This window comes from Botrytis byssoidea, assembly GCF_014898295.1.
Source record: "Botrytis byssoidea strain MUCL 94 chromosome Unknown BBYS_004, whole genome shotgun sequence".
Lineage (NCBI taxonomy): Eukaryota > Fungi > Ascomycota > Leotiomycetes > Helotiales > Sclerotiniaceae > Botrytis > Botrytis byssoidea.
This window is the reverse complement of record NW_024065845.1, coordinates 960,515-977,352: the sequence shown is the minus strand read 5'-3', so window position 1 is coordinate 977,352 and position 16,838 is coordinate 960,515. Positions and strand designations below refer to the sequence as shown.

At 45.9% G+C, this 16,838-nt stretch overlaps 7 protein-coding genes across 7 annotated transcripts; 3 read left to right on the top strand and 4 right to left on the bottom strand.

The window, feature by feature from the left end:
* Positions 1-478: 478 nt before the first annotated feature.
* On the bottom strand, positions 479-1,319 carry EAE97_002395 (uncharacterized protein; the record flags this gene model as incomplete). Its single annotated transcript, XM_038872906.1, has 2 exons — positions 479-1,128; positions 1,184-1,319. 2 exons carry the CDS (start codon positions 1,317-1,319, stop codon positions 479-481), a joined length of 786 nt encoding a protein of 261 aa, XP_038736112.1.
* Positions 1,320-2,106: 787 nt separating this feature from the next.
* On the top strand, positions 2,107-3,765 carry EAE97_002394 (uncharacterized protein; the record flags this gene model as incomplete). The annotated part of the gene is made up of 1 exon (XM_038872905.1): positions 2,107-3,765. One exon carries the CDS (start codon positions 2,107-2,109, stop codon positions 3,763-3,765), a length of 1,659 nt encoding a protein of 552 aa, XP_038736111.1.
* Positions 3,766-4,232: 467 nt separating this feature from the next.
* EAE97_002393 (uncharacterized protein) lies at positions 4,233-5,414 on the bottom strand. The gene is made up of 3 exons (XM_038872904.1): positions 4,838-5,414; positions 4,684-4,773; positions 4,233-4,630 (listed from the first exon to the last, which is right to left on the bottom strand). The coding sequence occupies exons 1-3, from the start codon at positions 5,203-5,205 to the stop codon at positions 4,294-4,296; spliced, it is 795 nt and encodes a 264-aa protein (XP_038736110.1). The 5' UTR covers positions 5,206-5,414; the 3' UTR covers positions 4,233-4,293.
* Positions 5,415-6,596: 1,182 nt separating this feature from the next.
* Positions 6,597-7,442, top strand: EAE97_002392 (uncharacterized protein; the record flags this gene model as incomplete). Its single annotated transcript, XM_038872903.1, has 1 exon — positions 6,597-7,442. One exon carries the CDS (start codon positions 6,597-6,599, stop codon positions 7,440-7,442), a length of 846 nt encoding a protein of 281 aa, XP_038736109.1.
* A 215-nt stretch (positions 7,443-7,657) lies between these two features.
* On the top strand, positions 7,658-12,490 carry EAE97_002391 (uncharacterized protein; the record flags this gene model as incomplete). Its single annotated transcript, XM_038872902.1, has 1 exon — positions 7,658-12,490. One exon carries the CDS (start codon positions 7,658-7,660, stop codon positions 12,488-12,490), a length of 4,833 nt encoding a protein of 1,610 aa, XP_038736108.1.
* A 1,072-nt stretch (positions 12,491-13,562) lies between these two features.
* Positions 13,563-15,167, bottom strand: EAE97_002390 (uncharacterized protein; the record flags this gene model as incomplete). The annotated part of the gene is made up of 1 exon (XM_038872901.1): positions 13,563-15,167. One exon carries the CDS (start codon positions 15,165-15,167, stop codon positions 13,563-13,565), a length of 1,605 nt encoding a protein of 534 aa, XP_038736107.1.
* Positions 15,168-15,555: 388 nt separating this feature from the next.
* On the bottom strand, positions 15,556-16,452 carry EAE97_002389 (uncharacterized protein; the record flags this gene model as incomplete). Its single annotated transcript, XM_038872900.1, has 1 exon — positions 15,556-16,452. One exon carries the CDS (start codon positions 16,450-16,452, stop codon positions 15,556-15,558), a length of 897 nt encoding a protein of 298 aa, XP_038736106.1.
* Positions 16,453-16,838: the final 386 nt, after the last annotated feature.

Below are 16,838 nucleotides of genomic sequence, written 5' to 3'. Positions count from 1 at the left end.
ATAAACAGTCCAATAATCCCAAGTCTCGTTAAATTTTGATCGAGTGATCTGATTCATATAAAACTAATGATATTTCGGGTATCAATATATAAAATGATACTATTTGAGGTATTTGTTATATATTGTAAACTCAGCCGACAACAAACACATCATACATTAACATTAACCACTACAATCTACACTTCTACTCATTAAAAAAATTCTAACCAACATAGGTACCATCTGACTCGTGCCAGATACAAGTTCTGGCTGAATGCATGCAGCACCGACGCTATATTCACCAGACTACTCCTCTTGCAGTTCGCTATCTTGTGGTATTTGCATCTCATTTCGAAATTGTATACCCTCCTGGCCACGTGGGTACCCGTATGCCTGTCTGAAGAAACAGTATCAGAGATGCATCACATCGTGGGTGTACCGGATTGCGTGGCCACTGCATTGAACATCAAGATCCTTGAAGCAAATCCTTCAAACTCTCTCACATCAAGCTGGGGGCAGTCTGCAGAAAATTTGACACTTTGCGCACCATAGCGGGGTCACGGGAAATCTCATGTCCGCCATTTGTCTCCACGATGTGAGCATTGGCCGCAGTGCAGAACTTCGCCAGAATAGTGGAGTCACCCCTGTACATGTCTTTGGAGCCAATGACGTGCAAGGTCGGGATATTGATACAGCCCAAGGGACTCCATCGCAAAGGAGACCTCCCAAAGGGCCATAGTAGCTCCGTTTCTGAATCCCAGTTGCCCTTGATTAGTGGATGGTATGCAGCTCCAAAAACACTTGTAATGTCGTCCGTGGAGCACACCACTTTTGGCGTTTTTGATGCCCCTCCAAGTGATCGACACTTTCCATCATGTGATAGTGTGAATCCTGGGCTATCTAGATCCCAACATTGAATCGCGCAAAAAAACACGGCACATCGAAAGTCATCTCTGGGATGTTGGCGGGCGGAGTCGTGCAGAAGGTATGAGGCTGCAAGCGCAGCTCCTTGTGAGAATCCCAGAATGCCATCGAAGGGACCTTGCGTGTCGATGAAGTCTTCCAAGCGGTCAATCGCTGCCAATACGGTATCTGGAGAAGGAACAGTGAAATAGGAATAATATGGTCCCGGAAAGAACATTTCGACTCCTATTTGTGGCTGTCAGTTTTATGATACAAAGGGGACCTTTTTGGGGTTTCTGACCTGGCGCAGGCGGAGTCTCCATTTCTCCCTGAAAGAAGACAAATTCACGACCTGGAAGTTGACGCCTGATCATGAACAATTGGGCTTCGAGAATGGCCTTCCCAGTACCAATGCCGTGCAAACACAAGAATCGCATAGTTATCAGAAATGTTAATTTGGGTGTGTCTGAATGGTTTCGAGGACATTCAGTTTACGAAAGGCCTTTTTATATAGCCCGATGTCTCTTACTAAAGTATCTTTCTGGATAAATAGTGAGAAACTATGGTTGACACCTACGATGGTACATGTTTCGGGACCTGCTCTATGAATTCACAATTATACATAACATAAAATCTATGTAAAACTATATTTTGTCTTAGTTTTCATGGAGAATCATTTAATTGATTGATTGAAATGATACTTTCACTATGCACTACATCACACTAGCAATATTTGTTAAAGCTCAATGTAACGAGTTGAGCAAGCGAAATATCTTGTGTTATTCAAGTTCAAAATCACTTCCGTGTGTTGCAATGAGTATTCACCATAGAAGCCAATCGCTCTGGAAAAGTCTCATGAAATCTTCATGTGAATATCAACTTTCCATGGTCATATGGCAGTTTCAACTAGTATCAACCACGCGTGGCAAAGTCTACAACCTGCGGGATCTGCCTTAACTTGTTACTATCTCACTTGTAGATAATGTGTTACAGATATCACACCGCAAGTTAAGGACCTATCTAATTTTTAGCCGTATAATAGGAAATAGTGAAGCGATCTAGATCGGCAGATATAGAGCATGCAGCGCAGCCTAAGGGGGACACTTTTCAGCCAGCCACCCAATTTCTTTATTTATAGTCTCGGAATGCAGTAAAACCCATAGTCGATCTCAGTATCATCTCGAAGTTCTCTTTCCGTCTCTCTATCACTGAAACGAGAGCAAAATGGCCAAACTCGACTCAGAGTTCAACCCCCCTCAATTCAACTTTGTGCGCGAAGTTGTTGATCAATGGAGTCAACATCGTGGAGACTCTCCCGCATTGGTTCTAGTCACGCAGAAAAGGCGCAAAGATGTGTCTTATCGTGAGCTGAGTGAGCGCTCTATACAAGTTGCATCCGCGCTTTATGAGCTAGGGCTCCGACCAGGAGACATCATAGTGATCTCGGCAGCACGGTGTCGAGACTGGTATGAGATTCTATGTGCCTGTCTCCGCAGTGGAATTATCGTCTGCCCTGTTGCTAGTGGACTCTCTAGCGCAGATCTGGAACATCGAATCCACAAGGTTCACGCCAAAGCATTCGTCGGCGACCTTGTCCAGGTGGAAAAAGTGTTGCTTGTCAGATCTCGTCTCGCTACGCTACAGCACATGGTTCAGATTGGGTATGATGATAGGATCGCAGATGCGATCGACTACTCGGTCTTGATAGCTCCTGGTAAGGCAGATGTAGTGGACACTACGATCAATTCAGTGGCAAACTCCCCTGCTGTCCTTTATTTCACATCCGGCACGACTGGGGAACCCAAGACCGCCCAGCACAGCCAAGTTTCTCTGGCTCTGAGTAGCAAGATTGCTGGAGAACACTGGGCTCAGCTTTCTCCCGGTAGCCTGTTCTGGAGTCTTTCAGAAGTTGGTTGGGTGAAAGGTTCATGGGCTGTTTTTGCCGCATGGAATCATGGGGCTGCATTACTGGTTGATGAAACACCGAGTCAGATGTTTGACCCCATTCATACGCTCCGAATTATGCATGAATACCCCGTCACCAACTTCTGTGCGACCCCAACAGCCTACAGGCAATTAGTCACGGCACATAGTCAAGAGTTTGCGACTTCGCATCCTCCACAGATGATCAAAATCTGCATCAGTGCTGGCGAGACAATCGAAAGCACTGTGATCAAGGCCTGGGGGGAAATGACGCGGGGAGCAACAATTTTGAATGGCTATGGTTTGACGGAGACGGTTTTCCTCTGCACTGAAACCATAGATAGCCAGCGTCCAGGCTCAATGGGGCGACCTCTCCCAGGCATTCCACTGGAGATCTTAAGCGATGACGCGGAGGCAGTGGTTGTTGGAGAGGAAGGTGCCATCGGAGTTTGCCTTTCTGACTGCAAGGATTCCATATACGATGTCTTTAATGGTTACATGAACGAAGAAGGTGTTGTTACTCGGCCAACGGTACGAAGTGCAGCGGGTAAAGAGTACTATCTAACAGGAGATCGAGCTTATCAAGATGGAGAGGGCTACTTCTGGTTCAAGGCCCGAAAAGATGACATCATCAATTGTTCGGGATATCGCATTGGACCGAGTGAAGTTGAAGCGGTCTTGCAGAGCCATCCGGGGGTGCTAGAATCAGCGGTGGTTGGTATCCCGGATGAAGAACGTGGGTCTATCATCAAGGCCTATGTTGTCTTAAACGAGGGGTATGAGACTAGACCTCCGCGAAAGCTGCAGGTCGAACTTCGCCAGCATTTTCTGAACAACAGTGCATCCTACAAATGTCCCCGAGTCATTGAATTCATACCCGGGGCTAAATTACCTCGAACGGTCACCGGGAAAGTGCAGCGACATGAACTTCGAGCCTGGGAGCAGAGGTCCAACCAATGACATCACTTTCTCTGCGTGTTCTTCATGTATTCCTTAGCCTTAAGAGTAACAAATCCGATGATCAGTATCCACTATGTCGATTGCATATGCAGCTACGATCGATATCCACTATTGAAATTGCATATGCAAAGTAAATGATAAACAGTTTAACCCCTCCTGCAGTCACCGCATTGTTTCGTAAAACCTTATGAAGTGAGTGGAGACCTGGAGCGATTCACCTACCAGATGTATGACTTAGCGACCAGGGATACTACAAGCCTATTTTTAGCGATTAATTCTGCTGAGACAAACGCAAGCTATGGGCAACAACATTCAATAATACAAGTACAAGTTACATTAGGATTTAATATAGAACATTATCTGACAATGAAGTTTTCCATGAAATTGTGATACGAAACTGAATTGACGTTAAATTTTCAGCTGTGTGAGTACACCGAGTACACCCACGGAAGAAATTGGCGGCCTTTCCCAATTGGGCTTAGCTCGACCATTTCGCTGTCTAGAACTATTCCTTACGATATGATTCGTCTAAATGTAAACGTGGCCACCACTGACTGAAACCGTGTTTCCATTGATCCAACTGGCACCAGTGCTAGCTAGGAAGGCCACAACATTAGCCACCTCTCCAACGGTACCATGACGTTTTGCCGCGCTTGGTCCATTGACCTGTGTATCCCGAAATTCATCTGGAATGTCTCCTCCTTCGACACTAGTGTCAATCTCACCCAGGGCCAAGTTGTTGACTGTCATCTTGTAGGGGCAGGCGAGTTCATGCGCCCACTGGCGTCCCAAGCATTCTAGGGCAGCCTTGGTGGATGCGTATAGGGAGAGATTGTTGATACCTATACGAGATAGTCCCGACGATCTGCAGTGTTTTGTGAGTTGCTCGTCATGAAATAGAAAGTTAGGAGTACAAACATATTGATTACTCTACCATCTTTTTCGGCGATATGAGGGAGCAAAGCCTGCACAAGAAGATGTGGTGCACGCACGTTGACCATGTATTCACTTGATTGAATTGTCAGTTTCAAAACGGAATGGCATGTTTCAGGGAAACACTTCAAATGCTTACTGATCAAATAATGCCCCGTCCAGTTCTAAGACTGGTAAAAATGGAGGATATGATGCTGCATTGTTGACAAGAATGTCAATTTTGCTGACATTGAGCCCTTTCAAAGCCTGGTCGATAACACGACGTCCAGCGTCCAGCGTCGCAAGGTCAACTTGCACCAGGCAGGCCATACTCCCTATTTCACTAATTTGACTTGCGACCTTTTGAGCTGCCGGAGTACTTTTATCGGAGTGATACACAATGGCAACTTTGGCACCGCGCTTGGCAAGTTCCAGAGCAATGCCAGCTCCGATTCCACGGGAACCGCCAGTCACTATGGCGGCTTTCCCTTCGAGAGAGATATTGGGGGGAAGGTTAAACGAAGTCATTGTCGATTTTCTTAGTCGAGTAGACGGATTGAGGAGGAATCTGAAATCTGATGGAGGAGTAGAATTTCAACACTTGGGGCTTCCTGAAAAGCATGAAGCCACGTTGTTATGAATTGTCACGAATGGCACATGCTACAAAATTCATCTGTAAATCTCCACATTGCGTGTTCCTTGCAAACATAGCTCAAGTACTTCTGCAATGCATATCCCACGCAAGTCGTGTTCCATCGTCGTACAGACTTGTCGGCGGCAATATCATGCGCGATATATCTTTCAACCCTACATAACACATAGATGAAGAATGCAGGATGATTTGGCCCTGCAGGGTACTCGTCCGCTGCTAAAACTACCTGCGCACTACGAAAATGAGATTTTGTAAATCCGTCAAACAAGTCAATGTTGTTCTTGCATAACTAGGCTACATTGCCATACGGTAAGCTGTTTGACGCAATGTTGAAGTTGAAAATTGAAGAATGGCATGGCATGCTTGAGTCAGTTCCTGTCGGATAATTTGCCCCCCTGGTCTAGTTCACCTACATTTCTCCACCCCCTCAGCTCCCCTCTCATTCCCCATGTCCATATCCCCAGTCCAATATCAGCTCTCACTATCAAAACTCCACATCATTCGAATCTTGAAGCTCCAAGTCCTTCTAGAACTCACATTTCAATTGTTTTCATTAAAATCCATCAGTGAATGAGTCGCGTTGTGGGCTCGCTCTACCCCTCACTAATAAATGATTGTGCTTTGATAAGGTCATTTAATAAACAAAAATTCATACGGAATTTCTGATGAATTTCCGTTCTTTCACGTCGTTTGAACTTGCCATTACAGGAAATCTCCTCAAGAGACTTATTACTAACTCGAACAAAGTCACCGTGTATTGCGAATCACTAGCATGAGATCGCGAGTTTCTAACTTGGGTTAGGTACAAATATAGATTAGGAAAGTCAAATTTTTGGATGTAGATTGTGAATGCGATGGACTAACACAGATTAATCTAATACAAAATGGAAAAATTCCCCATAAAGGAAATCTTTTCATATATAAGACCGCACAATATAATGCGTTAATCTCTGAACTAGAATAAATGCTGAAATAAGGTTATGATTTTAACAGATTTACTCATTCAGTATCATACATAATTCCATAATATTCAATAAAGATTAAAATTTCTATCACGCACTATCTCAAAAAGATTACATACCTGCTGTCAAATGTGATTCATGACTTTGGTGTAGTGGACCGTCCATATGTGTCCAGCAACAATTGCATTTTCGTTCTTGATCAATAATGAATTTAAAATTAAAGGTACCATTAGCTGTCCTATCTTTTTGTATTTCCTCAACTACGCTTCTCAATCGATCTTGACGCTTTTTCCAATTTCACAAAGATGGGCTCCACCGTGCGAGAAAGTACTTGCTATGATTCGACCTATTTGGCCGAATACTACGACATCTGGACAGGCACCCGCAATGACACCAGCTACAATTCAAATGCGCTCGTCCAGATGGTCTCTAAAGCACCATCCTCACACATTCTCGTGCTTGATGCTTGCACTGGCACTGGCCGGCTGATTCAAGCAATCACTAGCTATGCGAAAGATCAGTCTGATATTTCTCTTGCTAATGTGGAGTTCATGGGGCTCGACAATGAGCCCCATATGATTGCGCGAGCGGAGAAAATAAATTCAAAACTTCCTGTTCAATCTGGCTGTCGAGGCATTACCTGGCTTCTGGGCTCAGCGTTGGAAATGTCCTCCATCCCCGTCTTTCAAACAAAAAAGGTTGACCTTCTCACGATTGGTTTCGGGAGTATTTCGCACTTCTATCAGCCAGGTCAACCTGAAAAGTTCTTAGAAGAAGTGGCTCATATCCTGACTCCGGGAACAGGAATAGCTCATATCTCGATTGTGAGCAAGCTCATCGCAGACCCAGAGTTGGGTCTGGATAAGGATATAACAGATCCTTTGCCACCTAGTGAGCATTCCAGTATCGAGTTTCCAGGTGTAGTTTATCGGGAGAAAGTGGTAGAAAATGGCGTTCAGGGAAATACTTGGCGCGTGGTCAGAGACATTGAGGTCTGGAAGGATGAGACTTTAATCGAGAAGAATCTGGACACAGCTTTGTTCCGTGTCTGGACTGAGAAAGAGCTGAGGGAATTGGTTTCTGGAGCTGGCTTGCGAGTATTAGAGATAATTCCCCAGGAGGTAGATACATTATTTGTAGTGGGATTTTGAAGTTTTGTAGCTACACGCCACTAAAATAAACATGTATTTTCCGTGCAAATAACCTAGAAGTACTTCAGTACACAAAGAGCTGATTGATACCCAATGTGTACATTGATTTGCCGATCAGTGCGGCGTAATATATATATGGACACTCCCTCCTCAGTTTCCTGCCAAAATTACATATCACTCGCAGAATTCCTTCAGACCGCACACTGTAATTCACTATGGGAAGTATCGGCGAAACCTCGGTGCTTGGAATTAAATCCCCCCATGACCTCCTCAAAGATTCCTGGTGTCAGATACTCAGTCTAGACGATGAAGATGTTGAACCCGACTCCAACTTCTTTGCCCTAGGTGGAGATTCTATAGATGCCCTAAAAGTAGCGCGGCTGGTACAGCAAGCTGGGATAGCCCTGAATGTGAATCTCATGCTTCGTCATCCCCAATTCTCCGAGATGGTAAAAGCTGTTTTGGAACAATCACTACAAAAAGTGAAAGTAATCGAACGCCCCGAAAACGTGGTCTCTACCCGGTTCATTCAAATTCCGGAATCCCGGCAGCACGAGGTGCTTTCATCAGCGGTGCAACAATGTAACATTTCCGAGTCGGAGGTAGTGCGCCTATTTCCCTGCACACCGATGCAGACGGGCCTTGTGGTCCTCACAGCTCAACAGCATGATTTATATTGGGCCCAACAAAGCTTTGAATTGCCGAGTGACTGGCCACTTGCTCAAGTAGAGGCTGCTTGGAAAAGAGTAGTCGAGGCGAATGAAGCACTTCGCAGCCGGATTATACAGCTGTCTGATGGTACTTGCTATCAAGTGGTACTCCACTCGGAAACCGGCACATTAAATGAAGAGGTCAAAGGCGGTAATAGCAATCCCCCATTTGGAGAGCCTCTATTCTATTGTTGGATAGAGCAAGGGCGACTTAAATGGCGTGTCCACCATGCTGTTTACGATGCGTGGTCGCAGCGGTTGATATTTAACGCGTTGGTAGATGCCTATCAAGATCCAAACAATCCAAAAATCGTTCACCCTCCCTTCTCATCCTTTGCTGGATATCTGGCGCAGATGGATTTGACTCAGTCTATGAGCTTTTGGCGCCAGAATTTACATGGCTTTGAAGGACAGGCGTTTCCCCGGCCCCTAGCAAGGGACGAGCCACGAGATCAGGCTCATTTCTCGATGGAATCTCCATGGAGCCAGAATCAGCATCATCTCGGGTTCACCGCCGCAACGGCCATACAGACAGCATGGGGTATTGTTCTTGCCCGCTATAATGAAGCTTCCGATGTTATTTTTGGGGTGGTAAGCATGGGAAGGAGCGCCTCAATTACGGGTGAAGATGTCGCCCGTATCATCGGCCCAACAATTGCTACTATTCCCTTTCGTTTGCAACTGGAGGAATCTACCACCGTGAATGAATCTTTATCGGCTACACAGTCGCAATATGGAGACTGTTTACCTTATGAACATGTTGGTTTGGCACACATTTCCTCCTTGGGGGATTCCGGACCAGCCCAAGCCTCCCGCTTCCAAAGTCTTTTGGTGATACAGCCCGATGAAGTCGATGACAGCCCTATCAATGAGATAATGGATGACCGACGAGATGATTATATGGAATATCCTCTGTCACTAGAATGTTTTCTCGGCTCAAATTCAATTCGCCACGTGATCACTTATAGCAAGGCCATCATGGGGCAATGGGAAGCGGAACGACTCCTCGAAAAATTTATTCATGTGCTAAACTGGATCCTACAGCCATCAAATCAAACATCTCTTGTGTCACAACTAGACATGTGGACCGCAACTGATGCTAAGATCATGCGGCAGTGGCATTCAACCCCTATCGACTTGATCGAGGAATGCATTCACACTTTGATTGAGCAACGTTCAGTTTTGGGCGAGTGGGAAGATAGCCCTGCAGTTTGTGGATGGGATGGCGAATTTTCATATGGTCAACTGCTCTCAGTTTCGAAGCGGTTAGCTCAAAGCCTTCGTTTTGCTGGTGTGGGTCCAGAGGTTTTGGTGCCTATAGCTCATGAGAAGTCCTGCTGGACTCTGATTAGTATACTCGGAGTTCTTCAGGCGGGCGGTGCGTTTGTTCTGTTGGATAGTGGACTACCGGTAGCTCGCATGCAGACTATGATTTCGGTGGTACAAGCTCCCCTTATTATCTGCTCTGAAGCTCTTCAATCCAAAGTGTCCGGTTTAGCCAGTCGAATATTCTGTCTGGATTCTTTGATGCGGAAAGAGCTCTTACAGGCGCAGCCCACGAACCATACAGATGCCTCCTTCTCCTCTGGTGTCGCAGCGAATAATTTAGCCTATGCCGTTTTCACATCTGGTACCACTGGGATTCCAAAGGCCGTAGTGGCAGAACACCGTCAAGTTGCTACTGCATTTCATGCACAGGCCATGCAGGGTATGTTCCAGCGCAATCGTCGTATGTTGCAAGTTGCGACCTATAGTTTCGATCCATCAATTGCGGACATGTTGGGACCACTGTTCGTAGGAGGAGTAGTGTGTATCCCACGGGAAGAAGAGGTTCTCACCGCACTGGCCGGCGTTATCTCTCGGTTTCAGGTAGATGTGATTGATATTACTCCATCAGTGGCTAACATGTTGGACCCACTCGAGGTTCCGAACTTGAAAGAGTTGCGACTAGGTGGGGAGGCTGTAACTGCGGCGCAGCTGAAGCGATGGACCAGAATGCCACATTTTCAATTCCACAACAGTTATGGTCCCAGCGAATGTTGTGTCACCGCGGCACTGACTCCACCGCTACATCCTTCAGTAAATCCCTTGAATTTTGGTTCTCCTGTCGGTTGTCGCATGGTGATTGTGCATCCCGACAATTGCAGTCAGCTGGTGGCATTAGGGCTTGTAGGAGAACTCGCGATTCAAGGCCCTATCGTCACTAGAGGATATCTGAATAATGCAGACGCTCAGAAAAGAGCATTTGTTGAGGTATCTCCATTTAAAACTTTCTCGGAAGCTACACCACAATGGGCGTCAAGAATTTACTTGACTGGAGATCTGGCTCGGTTTGCACCAGATGGCTCTGTGATTTTTGTTGGTCGCAAAGATCATCAGGTCAAGTTGAATGGACAGCGTATTGAGCTTGGAGAAATTGAAGCTACTGCCACAAAAATCGAAGCGTTGGAGGAGGCTGTCGTGATGATCATCAAGAGCAATGGTCGTGCAGAGCTAGTTCTGGTTGCTCAGTGGAAAAAAGATTCAACATCACAGCCAGAAGTTATCCAAGACAGCAAGATCAACAGCATTAATAGCTTGCAAGAGATGAAAATACTAAATCTACCCGATGTATCTGCCAATACCCTGCGGCAACTTGCCGCAATGCTACCTCCATATATGGTGCCGGCCGTTTGTCTCTTAACAGACCGTCTGCCTTTATCACTGACTGGTAAGACGGATCGTAAGGGACTTCAACAGTGGATAGAACAACAAGATCTCTCGCCTTGGCGAAGAACTATTGCAACAGCTACAATTCCAGCATCTGATACTGTAGCCCGACAACTTAGCGAGCTACTTGAACCTTTCTTACCGGAAGGGTCTATTGAAGACCCAGAGAATCCTCCTGATTTCGCTCCCGTGTCAGCAGGACTAGACTCGATTCGCATGGTCTCATTTGTGCGTGCGATCAACCGTAACTTTGGCATTCTCTTACCACTAAGTCGGATACCTCGCACCATGCTGCTTACTGAGCTGGCCATCACAGTGAAAGAATTACAGTCCCGGAAAGACACAAGTGAAGAACAAATAACGGATAGTGAAGATGTTGAACCAATGCTCCGCGATCTTCAGAAGGGGATCCCAGGCCATTTTGCGCCTGGCTCCACACCTTCCAACGCTATACACAACGTCTTTTTGACAGGGGCGACTGGATACGTCGGGACTGCCATTCTCCAAAGACTCCTGTATACTCCTTCTCTCCAGAGAGTTTACCTTCTTGTTCGTGCAGAGGATGAAGTCATCGGACTCGAGCGCGTGCGCGCTGCAGCCATCAAAGCCGGTTGGTGGAATGAGACGCTACATTCTTCCAAAATCCAAGTCTGGGTAGGAGATCTTTCCAAACCAAGACTTGGAATTAATAGCTCCCAGTGGGGACAGCTGGAAGGATGTAACACAGCTACCAACACCTCTCAAATTACTGGAATCATTCACAACGGAGCTCTCGTACACTGGCAGTACAGCTACTCTGAGCTCCGAGCAGCCAACGTAGATTCTACCACACAATTAGTATCGATAGTGACACGGAATCCGCATATTGCTCGCTTTGAGTATATATCCGGAGGTGCACAATGGGATCCATCTGAAGAGGAGACTGTTTTTTCCACAACCACACTCCAGCGAAAGTTGCACGAGACAAATGGTTACGGACAATCAAAATTGATTGCCGAACAGGTCGTAGCAGCAACAGCAGCACTGCAAAAATCAGAGGGAATCTCAGGAAGTCGACTTGGCATCCTGAATCCGGCTTTAATCATTGGTGGCCCAAGCCATGGTCATGCAGCTAACCTCGATGACCTGATCTGGAGACTCATTAGCGCGTGTGTACTCGTGGGCGAGTACTATCCCGAGCCCGAGGAGTGGATTTACATTTCTAGGGCAGAAGATGTTGCTGAGATGACTGTAAATGCCTTGATTAACCCCACGGTGATCAGGAAGCAAAGAAAAATGCTGAACGGAATTCGGGTAAGGACTTTTTGGGAGGCGGTCAATGCTGCTCTTGATACTCCCTTGAATGCCAGCGAGACTTATGCTGTCTGGCTTGGTAAGCTAAATGGTTCTTTATCCGAATTTGGTGATGGGCATCCATGTTGGCCTGTTATAAATGTCATTGAGACGATGGGCCCAGGACTCCTTAGCAGTCCGGCTCCTGTGTGGACTGATGCTGATGATTGGGAAGAGATGGAGCGGGTCATGGCCCAGGCCGTTACGCTAAATGTAAAATACTTGCAAGACCTTGGGTATCTTGGAAGGACTTGGTCTGGTAAAGATTTTCCAGGGGGCTTTAGGAGGAGAGGTTGACAACTTTGTGAGTTTGCGGGGTTTGTGTCCCACTTTTCTTCGGAGGAATCTTGGCATTTTCGTAGTAAAAATTCGTTTGATTGGTGACTACCCATGTAAAGTTTGTTTTTGGGAATGAGCTTTCTTTCGTCTTGATTTTGTTAGACCTTAACTACAACATAACTACAACATCAATATATCAGTCTCATTCATTCGAGTACCGATTGGTCATTTTTCGTTCTTAGCCTTCATCTAAACGAAAAAAAAAGAAAAGACCGGATTACTCCAATAGAACCAATCGCTGAGGTCCTGATTGGTAAAGTTATTCTATTTTTAAACGTTAACATCGCCATAAGCTTCAAGGTTATAAGACATCAAAAGATCAAGGGTCTTCAGATGTTTGTATTCATGTTCAATTCTGAATTACCGTCGTTTGATTTGATATCTAACATTGAAAGAATACATACGTTTGGCATTCCGGTTTCCGTGTCTAGCTCTTTAGCTAAAGAGCGTGTACATCTCAAGAACTCTAATCGGCCAATCTCTAATACGAAAAAAGGGAAAGATCGCAGGGAGAGGTCTGTGCTACATTACGATGTACCAGTTCAAGAACTCATTGCACGTTGGCTACTTCTTCATTGATTTTTCTTGCCGCGCTTGCCTCCTGATTTTAATCAATATGAATTGGTGTTTGGCACCAGACTGCCTGGTTTGTTTTAATGACTACATCACACTCCTCTATGTGAGCATCGTCATATCTTGAAGACATGTTTGGACGCCGGTCCCCTAAGATACTCATCCAATCAATGGTCACAGCCCATCTTTGAAATAATCTCGTGCTCTCCAATCGGGATGTGGCAAGAGAAAATCAGAAAAAAGAAAGAAGAAAATGTTAGTATCACCAAATTAAGTACAGGATATATTGTCAAAGAGATAGAAAAAGCTGTTTTTGAGTCTGTTAAACACCACTAACATGGAAATGAGAGGATGTATTTATATTCTGGTATTATCTTTTTTCTATACTTCAAGAAGATGTATTGACAGCTGTGATGACATAGGCAGCGGAATTAATTTAGTATGTCCTGGGTACTAACTACTTGCATACGAATCCATCCCAAGAACTGAAAGCCTTCTCACAGTCCGTCTGATACTGAGGCAATCCAGCAGCATATGTGAGTAACTCCCGTTTCTTACCCGGAATGTTTCCACCCAAAAACCACGAGTCTGGAGAATCGAGGAAGAGCGTTCCATCGAATTGAGATTTTACGTGTTGACTCCAAGTTTCCTGTGCGGCGACAGTGGGCTCAACAACAGTGTTTCCTTGCGCCAGTAGCTGTTTAATTGCATCACAGATTAGCCCACACTGCACCTCGATGCCGATAGGACCACTCGAAAAGGATAATGGACCCTGAGGGCCTGCTAGAAAAAACAAATTGGGGTATCCATTGATGGTCATTCCGAGATACGTCTTCACGCCGGACTTCCACTCGTCCTTCAAAGACTTCCCTTCGACACTATGAAGCCCCATATGAGTGAGCCCACCAGTAATCATATCAAAACCTGTGGCTAGGGCAATGATATCAAGAGAGTAGAACTGACCATCCGTGGTGGTAAGGCCGTCCGGTTGAAAGGAGTCAATAGAAGTGGATCTCAGGTCGACTAGATCAACATTAGAACGATTGAATTGATCGTAGTAGTCAAGTTCACAGGTAGGTCTTTTCGCACCCATAGGATGTAAAGGCTCTAGAGGCGCCAGGAGATCACGTTTGCGTGGATCCTCAATTCGTGAACGGACCTTTTGAGCCCAGAAGTCGTACATTTCTCGGTTCGCGGCACGATTGATCATTACGTCCTTATAATTACCGTAGACGTAAGGAAATCCGCCAGTCTTCCATAAATGCTCGCGGAAGGCTTGTCGCTCAGCCGGGTCTACTGTGTCAAATGTGTTGGTTGGTGCGAATTGATAGTTCACGCCGCTTAGATGCGTACGTCGAAAGTGATAGAATTCCTCGTGGGTCATTTTGGGATCCTGAAGCCAACCTTCTCCGTGCATAGGTAGGGCTGTGTTGGGGGTACGTTGGAAAACAGTAAGATGATCTGCTCGTTTAGCCCAGTCTTGCACTATCTGCAACCCTGAGGCCCCTGTACCAATGACTGCGGCTCGCTTGCCCTTCAGCTCAAACCCCTCCTCTGGCCACTCGTAGGAGTGCGCCACTGTTCCTTTGAACGACTCAAGTCCGGGGAAAGAGGGGATATGTGGTACTGTGCCGGGTCCAGGGCAAGCAATCAAAAATCGACTGGTAAATTGACTGCCGTCTTCAGTTGTTGTGTACCATCTATCCCCCCGAAATTGACCATGGGTGACCCGAGTGTTGAATTGAATGTCTTGTTTCAATCCCAATACTTTATCAAGATATGCGAAGTATCGTCGCAATTCCGGCTGCGAGGGGAACTTCTCACTCCACTTCCAGTTGTTCCAGATCTCTGGAATTGATAGGGCATAGAATGGAGCTTCAGTGTCGACTCGTGCGCCAGGGTATCGGTTCCAAAACCACGTTCCTCCCAGATCTGATGCTGCTTCTAAGACAAGACATCGGTGACCCTGTTTCCGGAGATGATAAAGAAGAGTTACTCCGGCGAAACCAGCCCCTACAATGATAATATCATAGTCTAGTGGTTTGTTTGTTATTACGGCCATGTTTTTGGTAGGAGAGTGGAATGGTTGTGAAGTTGAGATGAAGAGATGAATTTTTTAGGGTCTTCTGGCTTCCTTCTAGGAAACTTGCCACATACTTATTTGACAGGTTACAAGCATTGACAGCTGTTAGTGTTTATGTACGAACTATGGGCTTAGATGTAAGGACTGCATTGTCACCTGCAGACTAGGAAGTTGGTTCAATCGCCACCCCAAGGCAGGATGTAGCATTTTACTAATTGCGCTAAATACATTTCAAGCGGACAAACCCGATAATTCAATTCGAATCAATTTGAAGTAAGTTATGCACATATATTCAGCCGTATGTATGCAATATGCATCCAATAGCTGATCACACACTACACCTATCTTGTGCTTCTACCCTCCCAACTCATTGCTTCAATGGCTGGTTGGACTTCAGTCCAATCTGGTCCGCAACCTCGGTGTAATTGTGTTGCCACAATCCACCTCCTAGTGTCGGATACTGAGAGCGCCAGGCACACATTTTTTGTGCCAGTGGAGTCATGCTCTCTATAACATCACGGGGAATCATAAGCGGATAGCATTCTTCTGGTGTGAGGTAGCTGGCTTGGAAGCACAGGGAGATTCCGCGACGCCAGAAGTCTTCAGTACGGTTTTCACCGCCACCGTGGCAAAGCCTGCCTGTGAAGAAGAAGACATCGCCAGTCTTCATAACGGCGGGAACGGCATCTTCCTCTCGGCCCCAATCCTCATAGTCCTCCATCAAGTGGCTCTTGGGGATACCACGAGTGGCGCCATTTTCAGCAGTGAAGTCGGTCAACGCAGTGAAGAAACTGATCTGGATCTCATCCATCCGGGGACCCAACTTGGTCAAACCGGGAAACTCTGCTGTGTCGCGATGTAGCTCTTGAGCTTTGCTTTGAGGACCGATTTCGATTACCTGCGCTGTGCACATCCAGTAATCTCCAGATTCCTTGCGGAAGATTGCCTCGCAGATCTGGTGCAATAGATCGTAGTTGAGGACTTCCTCGCGGAAAGTTTTGCTGATGGTAGGTAGGTTGCTAAGTCGGCGAGTATTGGAACCGTGGAATTGAGTAATCCATTCTTCCTCTCCGACATTTCGGTGTGTGCCACATTTGATCTTGGCTAACAGAGGGTCTACCTCTTTGTTGATTTTAGCCATTTGCTCCTGTGTAAAGAAGTCTTCCACCACAATCCCGCCATCTTCGCGGAACATCTGGAGGATCTCCTCGACGGGTGCCTTGGCACTAATGCGTCGGAAAGGGGTTGGGACACTGACAGTCATTCTGAATAGAGAGGATAGGAAGGTGAAATTGAACGGGGATGGTAATACTGATAGTTTCTTTCAACGAGTAAGAGATCTCTATTTATGTCCGGTCTCAACAATCATGAGTAAGGATACGTCAGTGTCTTTGCTAAGGGTACATATGCATGCATTTGTGACTGTTCTCACTATGGATGTTATCGCGACTTGAATCAGCTTGAATACTTGTCTTGGTGATATTCATGCACCACGTACTTCTTATCTTTCGTTTCGACGCGTTGCACCTGCACAATTTCAATACGATCACTGAATTTAGTGCTTTGTACAAGAGCGTAACGACTCTATAGTCTTGGGTACCTATGCAGAAGAATTTGATGATCGCCATTCGAATTTCCAATATTTACTTG

Excerpts from the sequence above, each read along its gene's own strand:
- EAE97_002393 (XM_038872904.1), bottom strand. The coding sequence starts at position 5,205 with ATGACTTCGTTTAACCTTCCCCCCAATATCTCTCTCGAAGGGAAAGCC. Across the intron at positions 4,774-4,837 it reads GACGGGGCATTATTTGATCA|TGAATACATGGTCAACGTGC; the intron begins GTAAGCATTTGA and ends AATTCAATCAAG. Across the intron at positions 4,631-4,683 it reads GATGGTAGAGTAATCAATAT|ATCGTCGGGACTATCTCGTA; the intron begins GTTTGTACTCCT and ends AAAACACTGCAG.